The 26,393-nt window shown below is 39.2% G+C and overlaps 1 protein-coding gene across 3 annotated transcripts; it reads right to left on the bottom strand.

Annotated features, from left to right (window-relative positions):
• Nucleotides 1-12,005: 12,005 nt before the first annotated feature.
• On the bottom strand, nucleotides 12,006-14,818 carry REG3G (regenerating family member 3 gamma). 3 transcript variants are annotated; one of them, XM_032177195.2, is made up of 6 exons: nucleotides 14,737-14,818; nucleotides 14,339-14,527; nucleotides 13,679-13,797; nucleotides 13,338-13,475; nucleotides 12,578-12,704; nucleotides 12,006-12,302 (listed from the first exon to the last, which is right to left on the bottom strand). In XM_032177195.2, exons 2-6 carry the CDS (start codon nucleotides 14,412-14,414, stop codon nucleotides 12,235-12,237), a joined length of 528 nt encoding a protein of 175 aa, XP_032033086.1. In that variant the 5' UTR covers nucleotides 14,415-14,527; nucleotides 14,737-14,818; the 3' UTR covers nucleotides 12,006-12,234. The 3 variants fall into 3 exon arrangements, with proteins under 3 accessions (XP_032033086.1, XP_058284857.1, XP_032033085.1); XM_058428874.1 differs by having other exon boundaries at nucleotides 14,339-14,448; nucleotides 14,737-14,811; XM_032177194.2 differs by having other exon boundaries at nucleotides 14,339-14,425; nucleotides 14,737-14,809.
• Between the last annotated feature and the right edge of the window lie 11,575 nt (nucleotides 14,819-26,393).

Genomic DNA, 26,393 nt, shown 5'->3' with positions numbered 1-26,393 from the left:
CGTTTTTAGAGATAGAAAATAAGAAATTACAAATGTTAGGGAGAGGGACATTTTTATTAACTGTGTCTGGAGAAGTACAGGTCTGGACAGGCTGGAAGGAATTAAATTATGGAGGGTTCCATGGGACAGAATGGACACAGAGGAAGAAGACGCAGAAATTGCCTGCCTACCTCTCTTCTGGACTTCTAGACAGAAAGGCTTATGAAAGTTCACCAGAGAAAGAAAATTTACAAAACTCGTTCAGGGAACAAAATATTCATGAATAAAGACTATGAGTTAAGCAAAAGATTCTTGTGATTAGTATCTCAGGTATTTACATGTTGATCTAGGTGTAGTAGATATTGTTAATTGATTTAATAACAGCTATTCACCTCTAATTTTGATAACGAGACCCCATTTTTGTAGGAAAACAGTATGTTCAGTCACATGGGGATAAATCCTGATTGGTCAAAGTAAATTCTGGTGATCCCAATCCCTTTTCTGGTAGTTGATTTGAGAACTGCAACCCATCTTTGGCCAGTGAAATGTAAGATTATGTCCACTAGAGGTTTATGAGAAAAAATGTTTCTCCCTAATAAGAAAGAATGTATGAGAAGAAAGTCTTATTTTTCTCTCTTCTTTGCTTCTTTATTGCATTGAAAATTGTCATATCAGGATATGATACTTAGGCTGCTGTGGCCATTTTGCATCGAAGAGGGAAAGACCAAGATTATCATAGAGAGGTCAACCTCAAGTCCTGATATTCTTGAGCTTTTGTCAAACCCTAGAAAACCCTGTTGTCAGATTTCTTAAGTGAATCATTACATCTCTATGTTATTTAAACTGCTTATGGTTGGATATTCTGTCACAGACAAAAGCATCAAAATTGGTAAAACAGGTGAAGGGAAGCAGATGCATCTAGTGAAGGGAAGAACAAAAAGGCCAAAGTCCTATATTAAGCAAAAGAGCAGAAGATGCTAGTGCTGAAGGTACCAGTATAAACATAACATTCCTGGCTGGGCACAGTGGTTCACACTTGTAACCCCAGCACTTTAGGAGGTCGAGGCAGTTGGATCACTTGAGCTCAGAAGTTTGAGACCAGCCTGGACAACATGGTGAAACCGCATTTCTCCAAAAAATACAAAAATTAGCTGGGCGTGGTAGTGCACATGTGTGGTCCCAGCCACTTGGGAGGCTCAGGTGGGAAGATCTCTTCAGCCTGAGAGGTCAAGGCTGCAGTGAGCTGAGATTGCACCACTTGCACTCCAGTCTGGGTGACAGAGCGAGACCCTGTCTCAAAAATAAAAAAATAAAAATAAAAAGAGATTCCTATTGTGTGAGCATTGTCGGCCCCAAATCAGAGCCTACAATGTGTGTACGCAAAGGAAGGAGACAGGGAAATGTTTTAACTTGGGTGGGAGTGGTGGTGTTAATGTGCTATTCTTGAAGGTACTGGTGGCTTTTGATTCATGTCAAAGGCACGGTATATTGAATCTAACATATACCCTAAATCTGCTTATGTACACCAATGAGGGGCAAGCCATTTGTGGCCATAGTACTAGTCTGATAGTATTAGACAAATTGTCACTCAATTGAGAAGTTCCTGGTCTATAACTTGGCATGTTAAAGTTTAATGCTTTGTAAATAACTGTATATATGTATGTAATATGCATATTACATGCTTTATATCATATGTTACAGATTGTTAGATCCAAGAGCGTCATTACATATATTTAATTCAACTGGAAAAGAACCTAAAAGCACTAAGTCTGGAGATACCAGAAATAGAGTTCAAAGTTTTATTTCAGGGCAAAGATCTTGGGGGTAGTGAAAAACAAGAACAAATCATTAGCAAAGCTGGAATAAGAAAACCTGGTCAAGAGCGAATGTTTCAAACAAATTGCTTCAATACCAGCTGGTGTTTGCAAATCTTCTTGGGCTGAAATGAACATTCTGGGTTTGTCTTTCTTAAAGAACAAGGGACAGCATGTATCCGTAGGTCAGGAGAGGTATAGTAGAAATCTAAGCCTAGTTTACTGACTTCCAGTCCAATTCCCTTTGCACTTCACCCTTATTGCTGAGCTGAAGCTATAGACATGGATAATAATGGTGATAAATAAGTGAGTTCCCAAAATGAGAACCAGCACTGGAAAGACCCCAAGGCTTCCCATAACAAACTTCCTGCTGTGTTCAAAATTCCATCTGTTTCACTTCCCTTTTAAACCACCTTGAAGCTAAAAGCCATGGGTTTCTACCCATGTTAAAGGCATCAGCCCTCCTGGCAGAAAGTACTGAGAGCTGTCAGTATACATACACAAATAGACCTTATTTTCCTGAGTAAATACTATTGCTTATCAAGTCACTGGCTCCCTATTCTTGTGTATAATATTATTTTTCATTCCTGATTTGACAGCAATGAAATGGCAGCAAAGAAACCTTTTATACATGGAACAATTTTACCTGTGATACTCATCACTTTCTCTTTTTGTCTACAGGCTTCCCATGGATGTGACCCTCTCCTAGGGAATGCTATAACTTTTAAATTAAGAAAAGGTAATTGATTTTAGTGTAGTTTGATTTTATTTTCTTTTTACTGTATTTAGAAAAAACTATGTCAATGGGAGATATGCTGTCTTCTCATTCCTTCTAAATACATGCACCCAGCCCTCCTCACCAATGTAAGGGACTTTAAAGAGAACAACCTATGAAAACATGTTTTTTTCATGATGGACAGAAGAAGCAAGAAACATATACTTGCTGAGCTATCGAAACAACCTGGGACTACGGCAGTTAGCATTGCATTTATCTAATTAGGACAATACACCATAGATCTATCTTCACTACTTTCACAGGATGGAGAACATGGTCACCCATACAGCCTAGAGCACTGGAGGAGCTATTAACACTCTATCTTTGTAAGGCACAGCTATATATTAGGCAAATGGTGGGCTGGACTGCTCTGTCATCCACTTTAAAACCAGTGAAGGTGTTGGAGGACAGGATACTAGGGGCCATTGTCATTATTTGTTTTTTAATCATGCTACCTTCAAATAGGCTTCTTTTCCTTTTTTAATGCATGGGATTAAAAATTCTCTTCTTCTTTTTTTTTTCGAGAGAGTATCACTTTGTGGCCCAGGCTGAACTGTGCAATCTTGGCTCACTGCAACCTCTGCCTCCCGAGTTCGAGCAATTCTCCTGCCTCAGCCTCACAAGTAGCTGGGATTATAGGCACATGCCACCACGCCCAGCTAATTTTTATATATTAACAGAGACGGGTTTCACCATGTTGGCCAGGCTGGTCTCGAACTCCTGACCTCAAGTAATCTGCCTGCCTCAACCTCCCAAAGTGCTGAGATTACAGACATGAGCCACTGAGCCCAGCCCTGGATTCAGAAATTCTTAACTCTTCCAGGGGAACAGTAAGAATATCTTGAAAGTCCTACTACACCTATTAAAGAAATTCCATTTATATTTTAAAATATTCTCACAAAGCAAGCTTTAAGTCCAGAGTTTTCAAGAGTTCTACAAACTACCAAGAAACAGATATTTCTAATACTATACAAGCTGTTTTAGGGAATAAAGAAAAAGCAAACCCTAACTAATTATGTGACAGATAATAATAGAAAAAATCTCCACCAAAAGTACTAAATGGACATATAGTCAATTTTCAGGTGGGTCAGGGTTCCTCTTTTATTGCAGATAGGCAGCCTGTCTTGGAACAGGTATAGGGAACTTGCCAAACATCAATTAATACACTGCCCATTCATCTTATCTATTTATTTGAGAATGAAAATCCCTGCATAAACATTGCCAGATTAAGCAAACATATGATATTTGGGACACACTTATACTAAGCAACTATTTGCTGGTCACCTACATTTAAGTTTAACTGGGACTGTGCTTTTATTTTATCTCACAAACCTACATATGCAGCAATATTGAGTTGCCCCAGGTCCCTGTAGATGTCTTCCAGCATTCTGTGCCTGTTCAAATGAGGGCATTTGGCCTATTACTCCATTTTTACACAAGATATAAAGCTAGGAATGTGATGTCAGTGATGTTGAGAGGTGACAGCATGCTGGCAGTCCTCACAGCCCTCGCTCGCTCTCGGCACCTCCTCTGCCTGGGCTCCCACTTTGGTGGCACTTGAGGAGCCCTTCAGCCAACCGCTGCACTGTGGGAGTCCTTTTCTGTGCTGGCCAAGGCGGGAGCCGGCTCCCTCAGCTTGCAGGGAGGTGTGGAGGGAGAGGCGCGAGCGGGAACCGGGGCTGCAGGCGGTGCTTGCGGGCCAGCTGGCGTTCCGGGTGGGCGTGGTCTTGGCGGGCCCCTCACTCAGAGCAGCCGGCCGGCCCTGCCGGCCCCGGGCAATGAGGGGCTTAGCACCCAGGCCAGCGGCTGCGGAGGGTGTACTGGGTCCCCCAGCAGTGCCAGCCCACCGGCGCTGCGCTTGATTTCTCACCGGGCCTTAGCTGCCTTCCCGCGGGGCAGGGCTCGGGACCTGCAGCCCGCCATGCCTGAGCCTCCCACCCCCTCCATGGGCTCCTGTGCGGCCGGAGCCTCCCCGACGAGCGCCACCCCCTGCTCCACGGCACCCAGTCCCATCGACCTGAGGAGTGCGGGCACACGGCGCAGGACTGGCAGGCAGCTCTACCTGCAGTCCCGGTGCAGGATCCACTGGGTGAAGCCAGCTGGGCTCCTGAGTCTGATGGAGATGTGGAGAACTTTTATGTCTAGCTCAGGGATTGTAAACACACCAATCAGCACCCTGTGTCTAGCTCAGGGTCTGTGAATGCACCAATCGACACTCTGTGTCTGGCTGCTCTGGTGGGGCCTTGGAGAACCTTTGTGTCCATACTCTGTATCTAACTGATCTGATGGGCCGTGGAGAACTTCTATGTCTAGCTCAGGGATGGTAAACGCACCAATCAGCGCCCTGTCAAAACAGACCACTGGGCTCTACCAATCAGCAGGACGTGGGTGGGGCCAGATAAGAGAATAAAAGCAGGCTGCCCGAGCAAGCAGTGTCAACCCGCTCGAGTCACCTTCCAGGCTTTGGAAGCTTTGTTCTTTTACTCTTTGCGATAAATCTTGCTACTGCTCACTCTTTGGGTCCACACTGCATTTATGAGCTGTAACACTCACCGCGAAGGTCTGCAGCCTCACTCCTGAAGCCAGCGAGACTACGAGCCCAGCGGGAGGAACGAACAACTCCAGACGCGCCGCCTTAAGAGCTGTAACACTCACCGCGAAGGTCTGCAGCTTCACTCCTGAAGCCAGCGAGACCAGGAGCCCACCAGGAGGAACAAACAACTCCAGATGCGCCACCTTAAGAGCTGTAACACCGCGAAGGTCTGCAGCTTCATTCCTGAGCCAGCGAGACCACGAACCCACCAGAAGGAACTCCGAACACATCTGAACATCAGAAGGAAGGAACAACTCCAGACGCGCCACCTTAAGAGCTGTAACACTCACCACGGGGGTCCGCGGCTTCATTCTTGAAGTCAGTGAGACCCAGAACCCACCAATTCCGGACACAATGTGGTGAGTAATATAATGATCTAAATATATTTAGATTCATTGAAAAATCTGGTCTTTCTTCTTTTTTCATCTAAGTGGTGCTTTTCAAATAAAGCTTTATTTATTCCATTTCTTATTTATTCAATAAATATTAACAGAAATTATGCCAAATATTGTCTTACTAACTCTAGTCCTGACTGAGGCGAGAATATATTTCTAGGCCACAGGATAAAAAACCCACTGGGGCGTTTTGTGACACTAACTTAAGAAAGTGAGTCTATTCAGTCCCGTAGAAACCAGGCAACTAACCATGTTGTTCGTGGAATGATCCTGGTTCTCAAGCCTGTGTGCTACTTGTTCATGGCAAGGTAGGCACAGAAATTGAAAGAAGGATTTTAGAAAAATGTATACGAACATGACAATTTTTATTGAATCAAAAAATTAAAAAACAAAAAGGTCTTACATATGTTTTTGTTTTATATTTCATTTTTATTAATTTATTTTTTTAAAAAATTAATTCCTAGAATAGTTTTAGATTTACACAGTTATTGTATCGATGTACTTGCTTCAATTTTCTGAAAGAAATTACAAACAATTGGTATCATTTCTTTTTTAAATGTTCAGTAGAATTAACCAGTAAAATGATCTACACCTGTGTTTTCTCTTTTGGAAGGATTTAAATTACTGATTAAATTTATTTAACGAATATAGGCCTATTGAGATTATCTATTTCTACTTGAGTTTTAATGATTTGTATCTTTCAAGAAACTAATTTGTTTTATCTAAATTACAAATTTTGGGACATAGAGTTGTTTGTAGTATTCCTTTACTGTCTTTTAAAAATTATTATTATACTTTAAGTTCTGGGATACATGTGCAGAATGTGCAGGTTTGTTACATAGGTATACATGTGCTATGGTTGTTTGCTGCACTCGTCAACCCATCTACATGAGGTATTTTTTCCTAATGCTATCCCTCCCCTAGGCCCCCACCCCCCGACAGGTCCTGGTGTGTGATGTTCCCCTCCCTGTGTCCATGTGTTCTCATTGTTCAGCTCCCACTTATGAGTGAGAACATGCAGTGTTTGGTTTTCTGTTCCTGAGTTAGTTTGCTGAGAATGATTGTTTCCAGCTTCATCCATGTCCCTGCAAAGGACAATGAACTCATTCTTTTTTATGGCTGCATAGTATTCCATGGTATATATTTGCCACATTTTCTTTATCTGCTCTATCAGTAATGGGCATTTGGGTTGGTTCCAAGTCTTTGCTGTTGTGAATAGTGCTGCAATAAACATACGTGTGTGTGTGTGTCTTTATCATAGAATGATTTATAATCCTTTGGGTATATACCCAGTAATGGGATTGCTGGGTCAAATGGTATTTCTGGTTCTAGATCCTTGAGGAATTGTCACACTGTCTTCCACAATGGTTGAACTAATTTACACTCCCACTGACAGTGTAAAAGTGTTCCTGTTTCTCCACATCCTCTCCAGCATCTGTTGTTTCCTGACTTTTTAATGATCGCCATTCTAACTGGCATGAGATAGTATCTCATTGTGGTTTTGATTTGCATTTCTTTAATGATCAGTGATGATGAGCTTTTTTTCATATATTTGTTGGCTGCATAAATGCTTTCTTTGGAGAAGTGTCTGTTCATATCCTTTGCTCACTTTTTGATGGGGTTGTTTGTTTTTTTCTTGTAAATTTGTTTAAGTTCTTTGTAGATTCTGGATATTAGCCATTTGTCAGATGGATAGATTGCAAAAATTTTCTCCCATTCAGTAGGTTGCAAATTGACAAATTGGATCTAATTAAACTAAAGAGCTTCAGCACAGCAAAAGAAACTATCATCAGAGTAAACAGGCAACCTACTATCTTTTTTTCGTTGGTGGATTCAGTAGTGATGACCTCTGTATTAGGTTCCTATTGCTACTGTAGCAAATTCCCTGAAACACAGCTGCTTAAACAGCATGCATTTATTTTCTTTCAGTACTGAAGAACAGAAGTCGTCAAGACATTTACAGGTCTAAAATCAAGATGTTGGCATGACTGGTTCCTTCTGGAGGCACAAGAAGAAAATCCATTCTTGCCTATTCCAGCTTTTAAAGGCTGCATGTGGCCCTTTCAGCCATCTTCAAATAAAGCTGCATAATCTTTTTCTCCCCTCTGACTTTCTGCCTCTCTCTCATAAAGACCTTGTGATTGTACTCATGCATCCAGAATAATCACCCTATCTTAAGATTCTTAATGCAATCACATCTGCAAAGTACATTTTGCCATTTAAGGTAACAACATATTCATAAATTCCAGGAAGAAGGTCTTTGGAGGGAGGCCATTTTTCAGCCTCCCTTGATCTCTTTTTCATTTCTGACATTACTAAATTGCACCACCTTATTTTATTCATGGTTAGTCTGCCTAAAGATGCCTAAATTTTATTGATCTTTTAAATCAGTTTTTTATTTTATTATTTTTTCCATTGTTTTTCTCTTTTTAAATTCATTGATTTCTATTCTTATGTTCCTTCTTCTGCTTGCTTTGCAGTTAAATAGCCTTTATTTCTGTAGTTTCCTAAAGAGTACGTTTGGATTATTTATTTTAGATCATTTTTTCTTTTCTAATATATTAATCTAATATTATGTATTTTCTTCTAAGCACTGCTTTCATCACATACCACAGATTTTAGTAAGTTGTATTTTCATTTTCATTTAGTTCAAACTGTTTTTTTAAAATTTGTCTGTGACTTCTATTTTTCCATGTGTTATTTAGAAATGTGTTGTTTTAACTCCAAATATTTTGGAATCTCCCGTCTGTGTTTCTCTTTTTGATTTCCAGTTTAATTCCACTGTGATCTGACGCATACTTTCTATGATTTCTATACTTTTAAATTTGTAAAGGTGTAATTCATGCCTGGGAGTGTGGTCTCTTTTGGTAAATACTCCATGTGACTGTGAGAAAAATGTGTATTATGCTGTTGGATGCAGTATTAAGTGTCAATTAGAACAAGTTGAATGATAATGCTATTCAGGTCAACCCTGTTCCTAATTTTCTGCTTCCTTGTTCTATCAATTACAAAAAGAGAACTGTTGAAGTCTCTAAGTACAAAAAAAGATTTCTCTAGTTCTCCTTGTAATTGTATAAGTAATTGTCTCATGCATCTTGTTCCCTTGTTAGGTACATACATGTCAAACATTGTTAGGTCCTTTTGGAGAATTGACCCCTTTTATCATTTTGTAATGCCCCTCTTGATTCCAAATAATATTTATATACTTTTCTGAAATCTGATTTGTCTGAAGTTAACATACTACTCAAGCTTTCTTTTGATTAATGTTGGCATGGTATATCTTCCTCCATCCCTTTGCTTTGATCATACCTGAGGCTGTGTGTTACAAGTGGTTTTATGATAGACAATATACAGTAGGGTCTTTTTAAAAAAAATCCCTCTGACAATCTCTTTCTTTCAATTGATACATTTAGATCACCCAAGTTTAAAGCGATTATTGATATAGTTGGAATACTATTTATCATGTTTATAACTTTTCTATAACATCATTTACTCTGTTCAGTTTTTTTCTTCCCTTTTTATGCATTCTCTGGTTTTAATTGAACAATTTATATGATTCTATTTTTTCACTCTCTTGTATCTTAATTGTATTTTATTTTAAATTTTTATGGCAGTTGCTATAGAGTTTGCAATATACATTTACAACTAATGGAAGTCCACTGTCAAATAATATGTAGTACTTCACATGTAGTGCAGAAACTTAGAAAAAAGCACTCCAAATTTCTCCCTCTCACCCCTTATGACATTGCTGTTATTCATCTCACTTGTTTATGTGCTGCACTCATAGAAAACAGTTACTATATTTCCTTTAAGCCAATGGTTATCTATTAGCTTGATGAAAAATAAAGTAAACAAAATATTTCACTTAACATTTTTATGCCTTTTTTTAACACTCTTCTTTAAGTAGATCTAAGTTTCAGGCCTATATCATTTCCCTTCTCCCCAAAAAAACTTCTTTCAATATTTCTTCCCAAGCAGTTCTGCTGAAAACGAATTCCCTTTTTTGTTTGTCAGAGAAAGTCTTTTATTGCTCATTCACTTTTGAAGGATAATTTTACTGGCTATAAAATTCTAGTTTGGTCGTTACGCCTTCCAATTCGTTAAGTAGTTTATTCCACTAATGGTTTCTGACGAGAAATCTGTTCTAATTCTTGTCCTTGATCCTCTGTGGGTAAGCTGTCCCCCAAACTCTCTGGATTCTTTCAAGATTTTCTCTTAGTCTTTGTTTTTCTGAAGATTGAATATGATATGCCTAGGATTGGTTTTTGATATTTATTCTACTTGCTGTTCTCTGAGCTTCTTGGATCTAGGGTTTAGTGTCTGTCATTAATTTTGGAAAATGCATGATCATTATTACTTTAAATTTTTCTTTTGTTTCTTTTTCTTCTTCTTCTTATATTGCAATTATATACATATTAGAGTTTAAAAGTTATTCCACTGTTCTTGGATATTCTGTTCTACTTATTCACTCTATTTTCTCTTTGCATTTCAGTTTGAGAAGTTTCTGTTGGCCTATTTTCAAGCTTACTGATTCTTTACTTGGCCAGGTCCAGTCTACAGATAAGCCCTTCAAAAACATCCTGTTTGGGTGGCTGAGGCGGGTGGATCACCTGAGGTCAGGAGTTCGAGACCAGTCTGGCCTCTGGTCTCTGGTGAAACCTGGTCTCTACTAAAAATACAAAAATTAGCTGGGTGTGGTGACAGGCACCTGTACTCCCAGCTACTCAGGAGACTGAGGCAGGAAAATCGCTTGAACTCAGGAGGCAGAGGTTGCAGTGAGCCGAGATTGTGCCACTGCACTCCAGCCTGGGTGACAGACCGAGACTCCATCTCTAAAAAAAAAAAAAAAAATCCTTTGTTTTTATTATATTGCTTTTGATGTGTAGCATTATCTGTTGATTATTTTATACAGTTTCTATTTTTCTGCATAGATTGTGCATCTTTTCTTTCCCATTGTCCATTTTCTTCATCAAAGCCCTATCACATCAATCATAGTTATTTTAAGTTTCCTAATAGTTCCAAAATCTGTACCATATTTGAGTCTGGTTTTGATGTTTGCTTTATCTCTTCAGATTATGTTTTTTCTTATTGTTCAGCAAAATTTTTAGTTTCTCTTAAAAGCTTCACTTGATGTATTGAGTAATAATAACTGAAGTAAAAGACCTTTGGTGTAAGGCTTTTCATTAATCTTACTTGGGTTTAGTTTCTGTTTAATGTTTGCTATAGCTGTAGGTGCAAGAGGCTTAAAATTTCTCTTGTGTCCTTGTTTTTTCTCTCCTATTGCCTTTGTCATTTCCTAATAATTCTTCCTTAAATAGTGTACCTTGCAGCTCCTCAGTTGCGATCTATTGTCATTAAACTGGATCCCTATTGATGTAGTGTCTGAGCAAGGGGAAGTATCATATAATTTTATGATTAAATCTCAGTATTTTTGTGAGTCTATGCCCCAGGGTCATGACTTTCAAAAATGTTTCTTAGCTCTCTTTCTGTTAGGTAAGATGAGAAGGCTAGATGTGGTTGGAGTGGACGTAAATGCACTCGTGCTTAGGCATGATAAGAAGCTCATAAGGTCTTTTTACCTGGAAGTAGGCCTTTGTTATTGAGAATGGTCTGGGCTGATTTAGAAATGGTTTCTTTTCTCCTCCTCCTGCCAAAGCCATGAGAGAATTATTTTTGACTCTCCACCAAGAGAACCTGTTGGGATTCCTGAAGTTAAAATCCATGAAGGCGTGAGGGCTTTCCTAGGAGTGCAACTTCCATGAGTTTCTCACTCTTAATGCCAAGCTGTACTCAACATCCAGCAATTTTTCAAAATCACCATTTAAATGTTCCTAACAGCTTGTAGCTCTGGAGGCTTTTGCTCCAGATAAGCAGAAATGTAAACAACTCTCTTTATTTGGGTGCTTTTCCAGATATTGGGGTACCAACTTGCCCTGCTACCTCAGTTCTCTCATTAGCCCAAAGGAAAGTTGTTGATTTTAAGTTTATTCAGATTTTTCTTGTTTTAAAGAAAAGAGTAACCGTTTCCAAAGCTCTTTATGTCAACATTGTAACCAGAAGTTTAAGTAATTCTTTTTTTACTGTATTTTACAAAAGTCACCATGAAGGGTAGATTGCAAATTAATGAAGAAAATGATCCTTCACAGAAAATTATTTGAGAAGTTCTGTTTTAAGTAATTATCAGACTCCCCTAGGGCTAATTGTGTCACATCAGGGACAATGTGTGGGCAGTGAGTGTGTGGGGAAGCACTGTCTTCATTTCTTCATGACACAAACCCTGCCTGAGCAGGGCCCACACCTTCATCATAAATACACTGAAGGGGACACTCATATAGTAATTTCCCCTTAGCCCTGGGTGAAATTGGGAGGAGCCAAGACTCAATGTTTCGTCTCCCAACTTCCCCCTCCTCTTCCAAAGGCTCTTACTGTAAGAATGAAACAAAAGCATATAAGTATAAAGTAACATTTTTATTATTATTCTCTGAGATCTCAGGATATGGAAGACAGAGAAAAGCCTGAAATGAAGGTGAGGAAAAAGGAAAAAGGAGGAGGATCAAGAGAAGGTGGTCAGGTAGGACAGTTTGGGGAGAATATTCTCTTCCAGGGTGACTCTTCACACCGGTCTCATATCCATGATGAGCTGCACACCAAGCTCGGGCTGCTGACTTCCCACCTGCCCTAGTTGTTGAACTTGCAGACATAGGGTAACTTTGCATCACAGTTATAATCTTTCCACTTCAGAAATCCTAGGGAGACAGAATATAAAAGGCATGGGGCTGGGGGAACTTGTGAACCCAATGAAGAGGCATCCCAGATTTTAGCCTAGGATTTAAAGCTTCTCTCTCATCTTCACCAGTTTCTCAATCCAGGAGAATGAGACTCAAAGAAAGCAGAGATGAGAGGAGATGGGAGAAGGCACATCAACACTGCATTTCCTAGCTGAAAAGAATTTCCTGAAGATCAGGAAATTGGGGATGAGGAGCGGAAAGTGCTGGGAAGAGGCAGCTCTTCTGTTTCTTACCTGTGCTTCTTGACAGGCTCCCACAGTGGCCAGGGTTTAAGATGGTGGAGGGATTTTTCTCCCATGCAAAGTAATTCATCACATCAGTGCTACTCCACTCCCATCCATCTCCATCAGGCTCAGAGCCCTATAGAGAAGAGGAGGCAGCCAGGTGAAGAAAATGGCCATAGCAGCTGTCTTTGCATGGCCCCTGAGCTGTAACACCTGATTCCTCCCCACGTCAGGGATTTTGGTCTGCTCTTCCAGATGCTGCCCTAGAGTCCTCTGCATTGGAACCACTTCCTTAACTCCTCATTGCTATTGGAAAATCACAGCCAATAAACACAAGACGTTTGGAATCACTCAAAGTACTATGTTACTTGCAGAACAATAATTGCTGTAGCATTTGTGATTAGCCTGTGAACCTCAAAGATAATGTCTATTCTGTATGGGGGCAAAAATTGATCCTATCTTAATTTAGAATTCCCTCAGAATAATAGATGCAGACTCCCTGAAGCTCAGATATTTGATTTGTTAGGATTCATGTGAGAATTATGTAAAAGTTTTACAAGAGTCTGATTAATTTTATTTAAAGACTAGGGACCTCCATATAATTCAGTTCTTCAGGTGCCTCATGGACTTCCTGTTCTTCCAAATGTCCCCCAGATCTGAGCTCCAGTGCTCCCTGAAGTACTTCCTGGGCAGGCACAGGGGACAGGGAGTGGGCCTGGGCAACAATAGCACCTTGAGAGGTAACAGAGAGGGGAGGATATACTCGCACCTGTGTGGGGTCATGGAGCCCAATCCAGATGTATGAGTAGCTGTTACTAATGCTCCTCACCAGGGAGGACACGAAGGATCCCTCAGCCCCACTGAGCACAGACACCAGGTTTCCAGAGGGCCGCTTCTGGCAGGCCAGCTTTGAGGGGGAGAAAGAGAATGAGAGGGAGCCTGAGACCTGCTGGGGGAGCACAGGGCAAAGGTAGGTGGGAGGAGGACTGTGTGAAAGATAAGTGTGTTCATCCTCGTTCCCAAGGAACTCTCCTGAATGGAGACCCTCCTCCCCCTGAGACCTGCATGGACTTTCCCCTGTCACTTCCAACCCCACATCTAACCACTCACGTCTGCATCCATCCAGGATTTTGGTGACAAAAACAAGGCATAGCAGTGGGAGCCATAGGCCTTGGAGCCTTTGGGACAGCAGATCCGTGGAGAGGGCAGTTCCTTCTGGGGTTCTTCACCTGGGGTGGAAGAAAAGGGAGAGAGTAAAATGAAGAGTAGGGGGTGGGTGGGAGAGGACCTTGGGGAATATCTAGGCCTGCCCTTGGGGAGGAAGACCACATTCCTGACACCCCTTTGTCTTCCCTTGTGTTTTCAGAAGTTCTTTATCTCAAAATTGCCCTAGTAAATGGGCCACCATCTAGTCTCTTATTACTCTTTCCCCTTATTCAACCATTCAACACTCCTCATTCTGGGCTGTCTCTACATTGGGTCCTCCAATCATTGTCCCTCCCCACATCTCATTACTGACCCTCCACACTTTCCCACCAGTGTATATTAGAGTCCACTGACTAAATGGAAGCCATCTCATTCCATTGTTAGTGGACCGCCGTGGAGCCTCCCACTGCAAGTTAACCTGAAGGAAGGAGTGATGATGCAAGAACTGCAGGCAGGTTCATTAGACACCACGTCATTACCTCACACGACACACAGGAGCCTTCCTCCTTTTCTTGGCTCTGAGGATTCATAGGGAACCCAGTGATAGAGACAGAGCAATCTCACCTTGAACCTGAGACAGGAGTATGAGGCAGGAAAGCAGCATCCAGGACACACTGGGCAGGGCCATGGGAGGCAGCATGGTGTCTGCGACTTGAGGAGTCAATCAGGGGTCACTAAAGGAAGTGTGGTCAGCGAGAGGACACACAGATACCATGCTGCCTCATGTCTTTTTCCTTCTGTAGTCCCCTAGGACTAAAGTGATCTTGGTCACATCCATCGTCTTCTACAGTTCTGAATGAGTTGTGAATCTGTGTACTCTCCCATCCCCGAGCCCTCCCAGGACACCCTTGCTGAGTCTCAGAGCTCCTGTGCTCCCTGAGGAAGGGACCCTCCCATGCGTTCTCCTGTATCATGTGAGGTTGCGCCTCCCCAGGTCTCATCTTCTCTTGGCTCCCACTTACCTCTCTGGTGAGATCTGGTATGCTTTGTCTGGTCAGGAAAGACTAGGTTTTTTATAAGAGGATCTCAGGGATGGTCATTGGAGTGAATAACGGCAATATGTAGGTGGGACAGGGGTCATGGGGAGGGCTTGGCATTGGTTCAAAAAGATTATGCCAAGGGGAGGAGACTCTTCCTGGCAAAGGCTGGGAATTGTTACAGATGTTGCCTTTTTCTCTGTAGCAGGCCAGCACTTTCCCCACAAACAGTCGAAGTTTGCACTTTTCCCACCCTCTTCCAGATATCTTCTTCTGAGAAACTTAAGGGAATAAAGGCAGTCTTGTGAGCCTGGTATTATAGTTTAGAAAATATTATGATATTACATAGTTATGAAAAATGTCAAAAGTTTGCTTTTGATCAACCTGCCAGGAACTCACTTCTATAGGCATACATATGAATTTCTTTATACCTTATCTAGTAACATTTAAAATAAATTAATAAATAAAAATTGGGTGGGCATTAAAATTAGATCTGTTGGCAAAGACAATGTATTAGTTGAAATAAAGAATAGAAACCAGAAGAAGCAGCACTGGTTCAGAGTTGCTACTTCAACTTTGCAGCAAGATGTAAAAGAAGGTTGAAATAATCTTGTGAGTCATTAGGCAAGCCAGGGTCTTATAGAACAGCAGTTAAATAGATTTGCCTTCCAGCTACCTTTGTGTGAGAAGACCAAGAGATAGTTCCTTGGTTTATTGTGATTCTGAGCTGACAGTTTGATATCTCAGAGTAGCATTCTTAGATTGTGATCTACACACCAGTGGGGGTCTTCAGGGCCTGTTCGGAGTGGCTGTGCAGTTATATTTTTCATAATTATACTAAAATGTTATTTGTCATTTTTACTATGGTGACATTTGCACTGATGAGGCAAAAGAAATGGTGGATAGAAGTTCTGGTGCCTTAACATTAATCAAGGCAGTGGCACCAAATTGTATTGCTCATATCCACCCACTTGCAAGAAACAAAATAACGGCATTTTTACTTGAAAATGCCCTTGAACTTGATGAATCAGAGTAGTGAATTGGCTTCAGTAAATCTCAACCCTTGAATACATCTAGAGGGAATATTCTGTATGACTAAATGGGAAGCTGACATGCTAAAGTATAATGGTTGTCTTGAGGGAAATAATTTGTAACACTGAGTTTTAATTCACTGTTTCATGGAACACCATTTTTACTTGAAAAATAAACCAAGACAAACTTTACTTACTGACATATGGGTCTTTTGTTAACATGTTTTCAAAAAAGATCAAAGTGAGTTAGTAAATGAATATTTTTAACTTTTCTCTTTTAATATATGTTATTATAAATGTCAGTAGCTCACATGAACAAAATTTTTTTTCGAGTGTCCTCAATATTTTTTAAGAGTGTAAAATGGTCCTGAGATCAAAACAGTTTGAGATCTCTGGTTAACATCTAGCTGGCAATTTCCAGAAAATATAGGACATGGAGACGGTATTATATTACAACGTAGGAATACCATCAGCAAAATTTAGAAGGTGGGAAATTCTACAGGACAAATAAGTACATTTCCCCAGCAAGTGAATTTAAGGAAATAAAACAACATATCACTCTTAACATGTGAAAAATATATCAATCAAATAAAATGTGTGAACCGTGTTTGGATCTTGATTTGAACAAATTAAATAAAAAATATAATTATAAAACAATTGGGTAAAAGTGAGCATTTGATAATGTTAAGGGACTATATCATGTTCAGATGTTATTATAATATTGAAATAATATTATTTAAAGTATCCTTATCATTTAAGATACATAGCACAATACTTACAGATGAAATATTCAGGATTTACTTCAAAATAACCTAGCATGATAGAGATAAAGAGAGAGACAGGTAAAACAAGAGAGGCCTTGAGGTCATGATAGTTGTTGCTTGGTGGTGGGTACACAATAAATCATAACACTATTGTCTTTGGGTTTTTATCTAAAATATTGGGGGAAATTTTTGAGAAAAAGAAAAATCCAGGGCCATCGTGAGAAAAAAATTAGAAGGACAATCTGACTCAAGAACATAGATACAAAGTTCCTGAACAGAACACAAAACAAATTGAATTCATTGTTGTATATAATAAATGAAGAGAAAGAAAAGTTAATCTTGGAAATGTAATGATAGTTTATTATGATGAACTATTAATGCAATTTCCAAGTTCAGAAATTAAAAGGGAAAAAAATACAGTCATTTTAAGAGAACAAAATCATTAAGTGAAATTCAAAACCTATTAGTAACTGATAAAAAGTCTTAAAAACAAGAGTTAGACAGGAATAACTTTAACACAGTAATCTATAGAGACTCAAAAGTAAAATACTGGCAAGACTTACTTAAAAAGTCAGAAATATACAAATGTACCACCCTCATTGATTCTATTTAACAATACCGTGCGATAGAAAGTACACGTAGAAAAGAAAAAAAATTTAAACAGGGAAAGAGTAAATTAGGTTGTCACTATTTGCATATGACATGCTGTCTCCATAGAAAATCCAGAAGACTCTTTAAATTAATTGTTAGAATTAATGGATAAATTTAGTAAACAAGGAGAATGTGAGATCAACATATAAATCCCAAATGAATGTTTATATTCCAACAATAGAGTTAAAAAAGGTATTTTTAAGAAAGATACTGTTTTTAATAGGAAGAAAAATATAAAGGATCTAGAAATATATCCGACAAAAATAGTCAAGACCACATAAAACTTTTTAAACTTTAAAGAAGACTTTAATATACGAAGAAATATATGATGCTTTAGAGAGACAGATTCAATACCATGAAGAGGTTACTTTTCCCTACACAGATGGTCTCTGATTTATGATAGTTCTACTTACAATTTTTCTACCGTATCATGGTGGCAAAGTGATACGCATTCCCTAGAAGCCTTATTTCAGATTTTGAATATTGATATTTTACTGGGCTAGCAATGTGCAGTACGGTACTCTCTCACGATGCCTCAGCATAGGCAGCAAGCACTGCCCCGGTGGCAATACCATCTTGAAAGTAAACAGCTGATACTCCACAGCGTACTGTGTTTTCAGATGATTTTGCCCAACCATGAATGCAGGAGTTTTGCCTGGGGGCTATCTTAATAGCTGGCTATCAGAATTGGAAACTGGTACTTTAATAGTCAAGGGCTTGGCCCTTTCTCCCTTCCTCCTAGTAGACCATTTTGAATCTCCATAATACCATTTGTACACAGGAGGAGGAACTTCACTCAATTTTGTCCAGCAGTCCTCAAATTTCAGATAAACTTGAATGTATGGTGGGAGCAGAAGACATGGGTGCTTATCTTCTATTACCTGACTCTATGTCCCTACCTATTCAAAATGATCAGTTATGAATATAAATTCATCATTACTCTCCCCTTCAAACTTTACTGATGATTTCTCCATTATCTACTCTTCTGATTTCCTATTGGTACACAGAAAACTATCCCAAGGTGAGTGGCATAAAACAGTTTTTTATTACTTCTCATGGTTCTGTGAGGTGATTAGGATTGTCTGGGTGGTTCTCTCTTGGAAATCATGCAGTTGCAGATAATGGCTGGAACTGGAGTCATATGAAGCATCAAATGGACTGGTCTTCAAAGATGATTACACACATGCTTAGCAGTTGATATGGTTATTGGCTGAGAGCTGAGCTGGGACTGCTAAAGAGAATTACAATGCAGTGGCCCTGTGCCTTGACCTTCTTACATCATGGAGGTGTCAGGATAGTAGAACTTCTTTTATTGTTGGACAGGGCTCCAAGAGGGCAAAGCAGAAGCTGCTGGTCCTTTTGGGCTAGGTCATGAAATAACATAATGCTATTTCCGTCATACTCTGTTGATCAAGCATGAGTTTGTATTCTCAGGAACTAGGACATTAAACCCTCAATAATACTTATTTAATACATTGATATGTTTATTCACAATGATTTTAGCAATTATGTCAGCTGCTTTTAACCTCAAAATGTTACAGGCTGATAAGACTTCACTTTTAATTTTATTTCTCTCATTAAATCTGTTATTTTGAGTAGGTGACTTTATTCCCCCTGGACCTATGTTTCTTAATTTTCCAATGATGATGTTGGACAAAGACAGCACTGAGATATATTCTATAATTTTCCTATTATTGATCAGAATGCTGGAATATTATGAACGTGGGTTAAGAGATTTCCTGGAAAACAGTTACTGCTTCCATATTTAAATCTCAGACAATCTTTGGGAAGGCCATCTTCTTATTGTATCAGTTTATTCATGAGCAAGCTTTGGAAAAAGTAAACTATTATAAAACAGTCTGGAAATTGAGCCATTACAGAGAATTTTTCACTCTATTATTTTGTATTGGCTATTAGAAACAACTTGTTTCTGAAATGGAAACACATTGACTAAGCTCTCTTTGCATATGTGCATAAATGCTTAAAGAATCAGAACTTAGCATTTTAGATTAAATAACTTTATTCAAAGAGTGATTATTTGTTAAGCTCTGTGAGCTTATTCCCTATGAGTCTTTAGAAGAAAGAGCACTTCGCAGAAGGGACTTAACATGGCAATTGGCATACATATGACAAGTTACCAAGGAAGAATCTGTTCACTGAAAAACCACGTTCCTTCAGAAAATCTTTCAAAATTAGTAGAATTTGAGGGCTGCTTTCTTTTTTAACTTCTTTTTAATTTAGGGACTAATTTGAGTCCAGTTGGAACTTATATACTTAAGACGCTGGAATTTGATTTAAATCAAGGAGCAGAATAGAGACCACAGGTCAATGCAGAAATATGTTCTATGGAGGAGAGTGCTCTCATGATTAATCTTGAGAGACCAGTTTACTAATAGTAAAAGAAAAAAAAGAATCAAGAGCAGGAGGAAGAGAGGGCATATGATCTGAGGTCTCTCAAGATACTTGATCTTGTGGGTTAGCTGGAGTTAGGAACTTAGAGTAAAGACACTTTGCTCCTTGGGCGTCACATTTCATGGCCTGAAGTGAGAACAACAAGGAAAAAGAGGAATTTTATAGAAAATACTTCTCAAAAAAACAATGTGTCACATCGAAGGCTTTCCTCTTTACACACGTCCCTCCTCCTCTTCCCTTTATGTTTCGTAGATCAATCGTCGTTGCTTAGGGGTGAGTGAAGACATGAACAAAATCCCATTGTAATTGAAGGGAAGACCAGGAGTCAAGGCCGGAGCAAAATGAGGACACTAGTATGAGAATTAGGCAAGGGAAGTAAAGCAACAAAACATGCTAAAATCAGCTGTAGGCAGAAAAGAAGTGTCATGTCTCAAGCTGGGGTTGATCCAAGACAACTGGGGAGTGCCAAGGTAGAACAGTGTGTCTCATCAGGAGACAGAGTGCTCCTAAGACAGATTCAAGGGGGTAATGCTCTCTGGGGATATAGGGGAAAGTGCCGGTTCCAGCACTCAGAAATACTTGGAGCTAGGTAACTCAGCCAGGGCAGGGAACCCAGGTATGCAGGGTGGAGGGGAGTACTGGGTTGGGCTTCCCAGTAGGATTCCTAGCTGAGAGAGTAGGAATGCTTTAAGGTTGTGCTGCTCTCTTTACTCTACTCATGATGTTCCACTGGGCCTTCTGAGACCCATTCTCATGTATGCCAGGCTTCATGCCAACCTACACAGTGGGCCAGTGGAAGGCATAGTGATTATGGATATGGGCTCTCAAATCAAATAGACCTATTTCGCAGGGTTGTGGTGGAAATTAAATAAAATAGTGCATGGATATCATTAAGCATGGTGCCTAGCACATATGATCACATAGAGTGAATAATAATATTATATGCAGTGCCTGGTAGCTCCATAATAGACAATAATTTTCAGTGGAACAACAGATCTGTTGATCTGCAAATGAAGGTTACAGTGAAATGACTCCTCTGAATCATTTCTGCAGCTTCCCTATTAGTTGCAGTCATTTTGTTCTATTTCTTAACCTTAATCTTCAACAATGTACCCTGGGGGACATCAAGCAAGCAACACTTGTCGAGCCTTTTCCATTGTCTATATATACTTAAGTGCAATATATTTTCTTTTTAAGAAGGTATTCAGTTGTTACAAATTTAGGAAATCACTTTAAGGAAATCACTTTAATCATAAAGTCAGTGTCACCAGAGAATTGCCAGACTAATATTTTCAGGAGCTCATCTAAGTATAACTACCATTTATTCAGCACTAATTTTGTGCCAGGCATTGTGCTAAGATATCTACATAAATTATCATATTTAATATACAGAACATCATTATGCGACAGCTATGCTTACCCTCATATTTCAAACAAGGAAATGAAAATTTGGAGAAATAGGATAACTTGGTCATGGTTCTATAAAAGTAACAGAATGGGGCTTAAAACCCAAACACCAAAGCTGTGCTTGTAATCACTGCTACTGGCTTCTTCTGGAGGGAAGAGATTAGGGAATAAAAAAGAAATAGAGTTTTGGCCTTTGCTGCAAGGCTATTTACTTCAACATCATGAGAGAGGAAATGTTTTTTTCTAAGATATTTAATTTACCATTGGGATGAATCTGACATTTAGAAGACCTAAGCCCAGAAAATTAGATTTCTGTTTTACATGGAGGGTATTGAAGACACCAGGGAAATTCTATAACCAACAACCAAGGGTAGTTATTTGCTAAGCTACATTAACCTAATGCATACCAAGAAAAATAATGTGCTCAGTGGAGTTATCAGATCCTCTTTACTTACTCAAAGTACGATACCGTCAATTCCTTGGTTCTAGAAAATGGCTGATATTGTTCCTGTTTTCTCTATGTTTTTCAGATACTGTGAGATCCAACTTCCCTCTAACTTATACAATGTCTAAATTGTCTATGTCATCCATTATATCATTTTATTCTCAAAATTATCCCATATGTTAGGCAGGGCAGGTGTTAATTCATTCCACATTACAAGGAAGAAATTTAGAAGCTGGACTTAGTTTATGTCAAAATGTACATTAGTGACCAAGTCAGGATGAGAACTGTATTCTATTCCTGAATTCCTTGTTCTTGATATTCAACTCCACATTATTTCATTTTGAGTAACATTCTTCAGGCATTCAGCAGGAACGAATTAAATTCTGAAAAGACCCAATTAATTGCTCTTTGACTTGGTAGGTTTTTTGAATGTTTCACTCCAGTTGATAGATTCATTAATTTTAGAACATCTTATTTGCTTTCCACTAATGGAATTCTTAGAAGATGATTGGTTGGTTACCTTCTCTAAGCCTCATGTAAAGTTTAAATGTCATTTTATACAAGATATTTACTGCATGGCATGTTGGTCTAATTAATTTTTGAGATCAAATAAGAATTGCTCCAAGTCATTCTTGTCTGTAATTGAAGCAAGAGCCTTGAAAATGTGGTTGTGATTTCTTGGGTATGTGTATATACCCACATGTGTGAATTTAGGTGCATGTGTATGGGGACATAGGTTTAGAATGGTGGTTTTTCTTTGTAAAAATTAACATGTTTCAAGTGTTTTTTAGGTGGTATCTTTTATCTCAGTTGTGCTAGCTCTAGGTAATGCAAGAGCTTGATCGCAGTATATCCTAGGAAATTCTCTGAAGTGGGGAGGTGAGAAAGTTAGCATGCCTAAAGGGCACAGAACAAACTCAAATTCATGACAGTAAATCCAAGGAATGGGTACAAACCCAAGTCCATCAAATACAGCTGTCTTTCTCCAAGGGGATGGATTGAGGATACATGTCAAGCTTGGGAGCTACAGTGGTGCTCAGAAATCTGTGTTGTGTTTGGGAGATCTGAGACAATACAAGGAAATATCAGCGATCTTGTTGTCAGAGTCATAAAGGGTAGATTTTCAAATCTAGGCTATGTTCCCCTGCAAAACTCGAGTGGAAATCATAAAACCAAGACTGAAACTCAGGCAAGCTGAATAAGCCAACAGTATGGTAAGAATAATTTCTTCCAAGGTCATGAGGGACCTGAGGATTTACTCCAACTAAATATTTACCCTTTCTAGTTTCAGGGTATAATAGGAGAATCTGGTGAGACCAATGATGTAGAAATACTTTGGGGAGACTATGATGTATCCATGAACATGCATATGGATGATAGTAACATCTCTTTCTTCAACATGCTTATATCACAAGTTTCATTGTATTCTTATTAGATCTCTTGGGCTTGGATTTTTACACCTTTAAATATACATATTACTTAAAAAAATCTTGACGTATTCAAGGTCAGCAAGAGAACTGAAATTGTCTTCTACCTCCTTCAAAACAATTTTTTTCTATATAAAATTTTAAGTAAGCTTGTTGTGTTGAACATTTATGTCTTCCCATTAAATAAAAAGCAGTGGACAGCTCCACTTACTCTGTTGCATTAAAAGGGAAATAGCAGTAGGACCTTCAGTCCTTGTACATTTGTTCTCTAGCCTCCTACAGCTTAACACATCTGGATTGTGGACAGTCAGGAATCTGACCTTTTACCCCACCTGGCTTATAAATGCAGGTACTCAACATTCAGGGGGTTGCATGAATCAATAAAGCTTTCTTCTCTGCAGAGGATATGACTCACAGTTTATCACTACTAATGGGACTGAGAGGTGGTCAGGGATATTGCCTTCAAACACGGAAGGCAGCAGGAAAAGCTCCAAGTGTTTGAATTATTTTGCAGAACATGCTTAGTGTGGTGTTCTTGGCTTAAGCTCAAAGCAAAAATAGAGATCCTCAAATCAGACTCTAATCATTAATCACTCCTCTCTCTACCATAAACAATATCTTGGTGATACCCTAAAATGGGTTTTAATTCTCTCACATGGGGGTGGTTTGTGATAAACTAAGTGGTTTTTATCCCTCTGGTTATATACTTTATATATGTTTTAAACAAAGCGGTAAGGCTCTTTCTTTCACTATATAAAGTCAAGAATGCCGCCAACAGAACAGCCATGGGTCTTCTATTTAACAGCATATTCACAAACACTTCTCACCAGCAAGTGACAGGAGGCCATGGATATGATGCTGTTTTCTCGGAGAGCAGTCTCATGCATGCTCATAACACAGTTTTGGAGAAGAGCAAATAACTGAGCTTTGAGGTCATAAATGGGTTTAAATATTAGCTCTAAGAGTTTCTGGTTATGCGAGACTGGGCAAGTCATTTAACCTGGGGCAGGTTGTGTGTAATGTCACCACACTCTACTCATAGTCAGTCCTTTTCTCTCATGGTCCACACTTTGTAACGGAGTCAAACTTTTCTGCCTGACCTTGTTTTCTTTGTAAGTTATCTCCAAAAAGACTCCTCAGCCCCCTAAAAGTAATATTGGAATAGGCTGGAGCAGTCCCAGGTGGATGCTGAGGCATGTTTGAACTTAAAATACAGACACAGTTTAGGCTCATTGTGATGCTTATGGAATAAAGCTGAAACCGAAACCCAGGATAAATTTTGTGGGCTCACCTTGGTAGAGAAGTGACGTGAATACAAATTAAAATGCAGAGAGCTGCCAGAAATGGGGAGACCAATTAGGAGGTGAAAATGCTATGCAGATAAGAGAGAATGTGTATCCAAACCACCATCACAATGTTAGTGATGCTTGATGTTTGCAACTCATTTCATTGGTGTATTTTTTTTTATTTTATAATATGGATCAAAGAAAGCTAGAGTCATAGGGATGTTAGTAATCCAAATTTACCTATGGAGAAGTTGAATCTCTGAAAGGAGACATGACCTGTCTAAGTGCAAATATCTGATGGGATATAAAGCCCTGTTACAATCTAAGTAACAGTAATATGTGCACCTGCAGGACAGTTTTGATTATGAGAAGTGTAGATTTTGGTTTGGGATATTTTAGCTTAAGTTTTTTTGTTTTTTTTTTTCTTTTTTTTATTTTTTATTATTATTATTTTTTATTATACTTTAGGTTTTAGGGTACATGTGCACAATGTGCAGGTTTGCTTAAGTTTTGATAAGAATTTCAAGAGGACTAAGTGGGCATAGTAAAATGGCCAGAGCCTTATACTCAGCGAGAAGGCATAGAATACAGTCCTACCTGCAGAAGCAATGTTTATACCCCTATTTCCCACATTGATATTCTATTGTTCATAATTTCACCCATTCATGTCTCTCCAAGTACATTAACACTTGTAAAGTCCGGGGACTGTATCTTTATCTTTTTAAAATATCACAGTGCCTAACATGGGGCTAGGAACAGAGGTCTCTAAATTGAGGGGGAAATAGACATCACACAATTCCTTAGTCCCTGCAAATTTTCTCTAAATAAAACTGTCTGCAGCATGTAAAATATCATAAATAAATATAAAGGCTACATGATTTATTGCTTTTGCCATGTTGCAAAGAAAACCTCTAATTATTAAAAAATATATATACAGAAAAAGAATGTGACCCTGCAGCAAAGATACAGAAATACTATGTTAACCTGACAGTAGACTGTTAGAACTGTTTTAGTAAAGGAGAAGGGGAAACAACCCCAGGTCTCTCACACTGGTATCAGTGTGTGTTCAGCTTCAGGCTGAACTTACCTGCATGTTTATTGACCTTTGAAGTTACATTCAACACCTAAGTAACTCCTGGCACAGCTGTCTTGACTGAGCTCCATTATCAGGGCTGCCAGCATATCCACCTGAGTTACTGCATTTTTTTCTTCAGCCTTTGAGACTCAACTATCCTGGAACCAGGAAGAGATACCTCAGCACAAGTGGAGGTGATATCCCAACAGCAATGACCAAAGTTAGAATTAGGGGATGGGCAGGGGCCAATAATAGAGACAAAGTTATAGACGGGTTATTCCTCTGCAGGATCCCTTTGCTATCGATCTACTGACTCTTCCTTAGGGTTGGAAGATACCCTAAATTTCATCCACATCAACTCTGCCTAAACCTAAATACCTCCAATGATGAGGTGGTCACTCACCTGAACTAGGTGTTTTGATCCCCAGCCGCAGCCTTTTTGCTGCATCACACTCTGTGATCACCTATTACAGTGAAACAGGACATCACAGGTTCTGGCCAGTGATGAAGGACATACAAGGATGACTTTTGGGATGAGACGGCAAGAGCCTCATCTTATATTCATCACTGTTGATGCAGGGAGGATGTGGCAGGTGTTCTGGAGAAGGAAAGCAAAGTGTGTCTCTGCTCAGAGACTGTAACAGCAAAATCCAAGATGTGAGTAATTAATCTCTGTTGAGTTTGGAGAGTGGAGGAGAAACTGGGGCAAAGTAACCAGGCAATTCGGTTAGTCTGTTTCTCTTGAAAAAAATAACTTAACTTTTTTTTTTTTTTTTGGTTTGTTACAACAGAGCTTTCTTTACTAATGCTTTTTGTTTCATTGTCTCACAGTACAGTTTACCAGGCATGAGGAACTCCTGAGCCCCCAGAAGGATGAGATTTCCTTATCCTTCTAGTTGTCTGTCATTTCAACTCAAAAAGTGAAAAATTGCTTTAAGAGCAATATGAGTTCTTGAAAAAAAAGCTTTGTGTTGAAGTTTGCTGTCAAACTTGGATTTTTACATAAAGGCCAGTTTTTCTACTTAGCAGGCTCAGGGTCTATTTTTGCTGCTAGCTGTGTAATCATGAGCAAATTGCTAGTTTCCATTGTATTTTTTTTTTGTAAGATGGGGTAAGTATCAATCTCTTGGATGTCAAATGACTA

Source organism: Hylobates moloch, unplaced genomic scaffold, assembly GCF_009828535.3.
Source record: "Hylobates moloch isolate HMO894 unplaced genomic scaffold, HMol_V3 SCAFFOLD_15, whole genome shotgun sequence".
Lineage (NCBI taxonomy): Eukaryota > Metazoa > Chordata > Mammalia > Primates > Hylobatidae > Hylobates > Hylobates moloch.
This window is presented reverse-complemented; position numbering and strand designations above follow the sequence as displayed.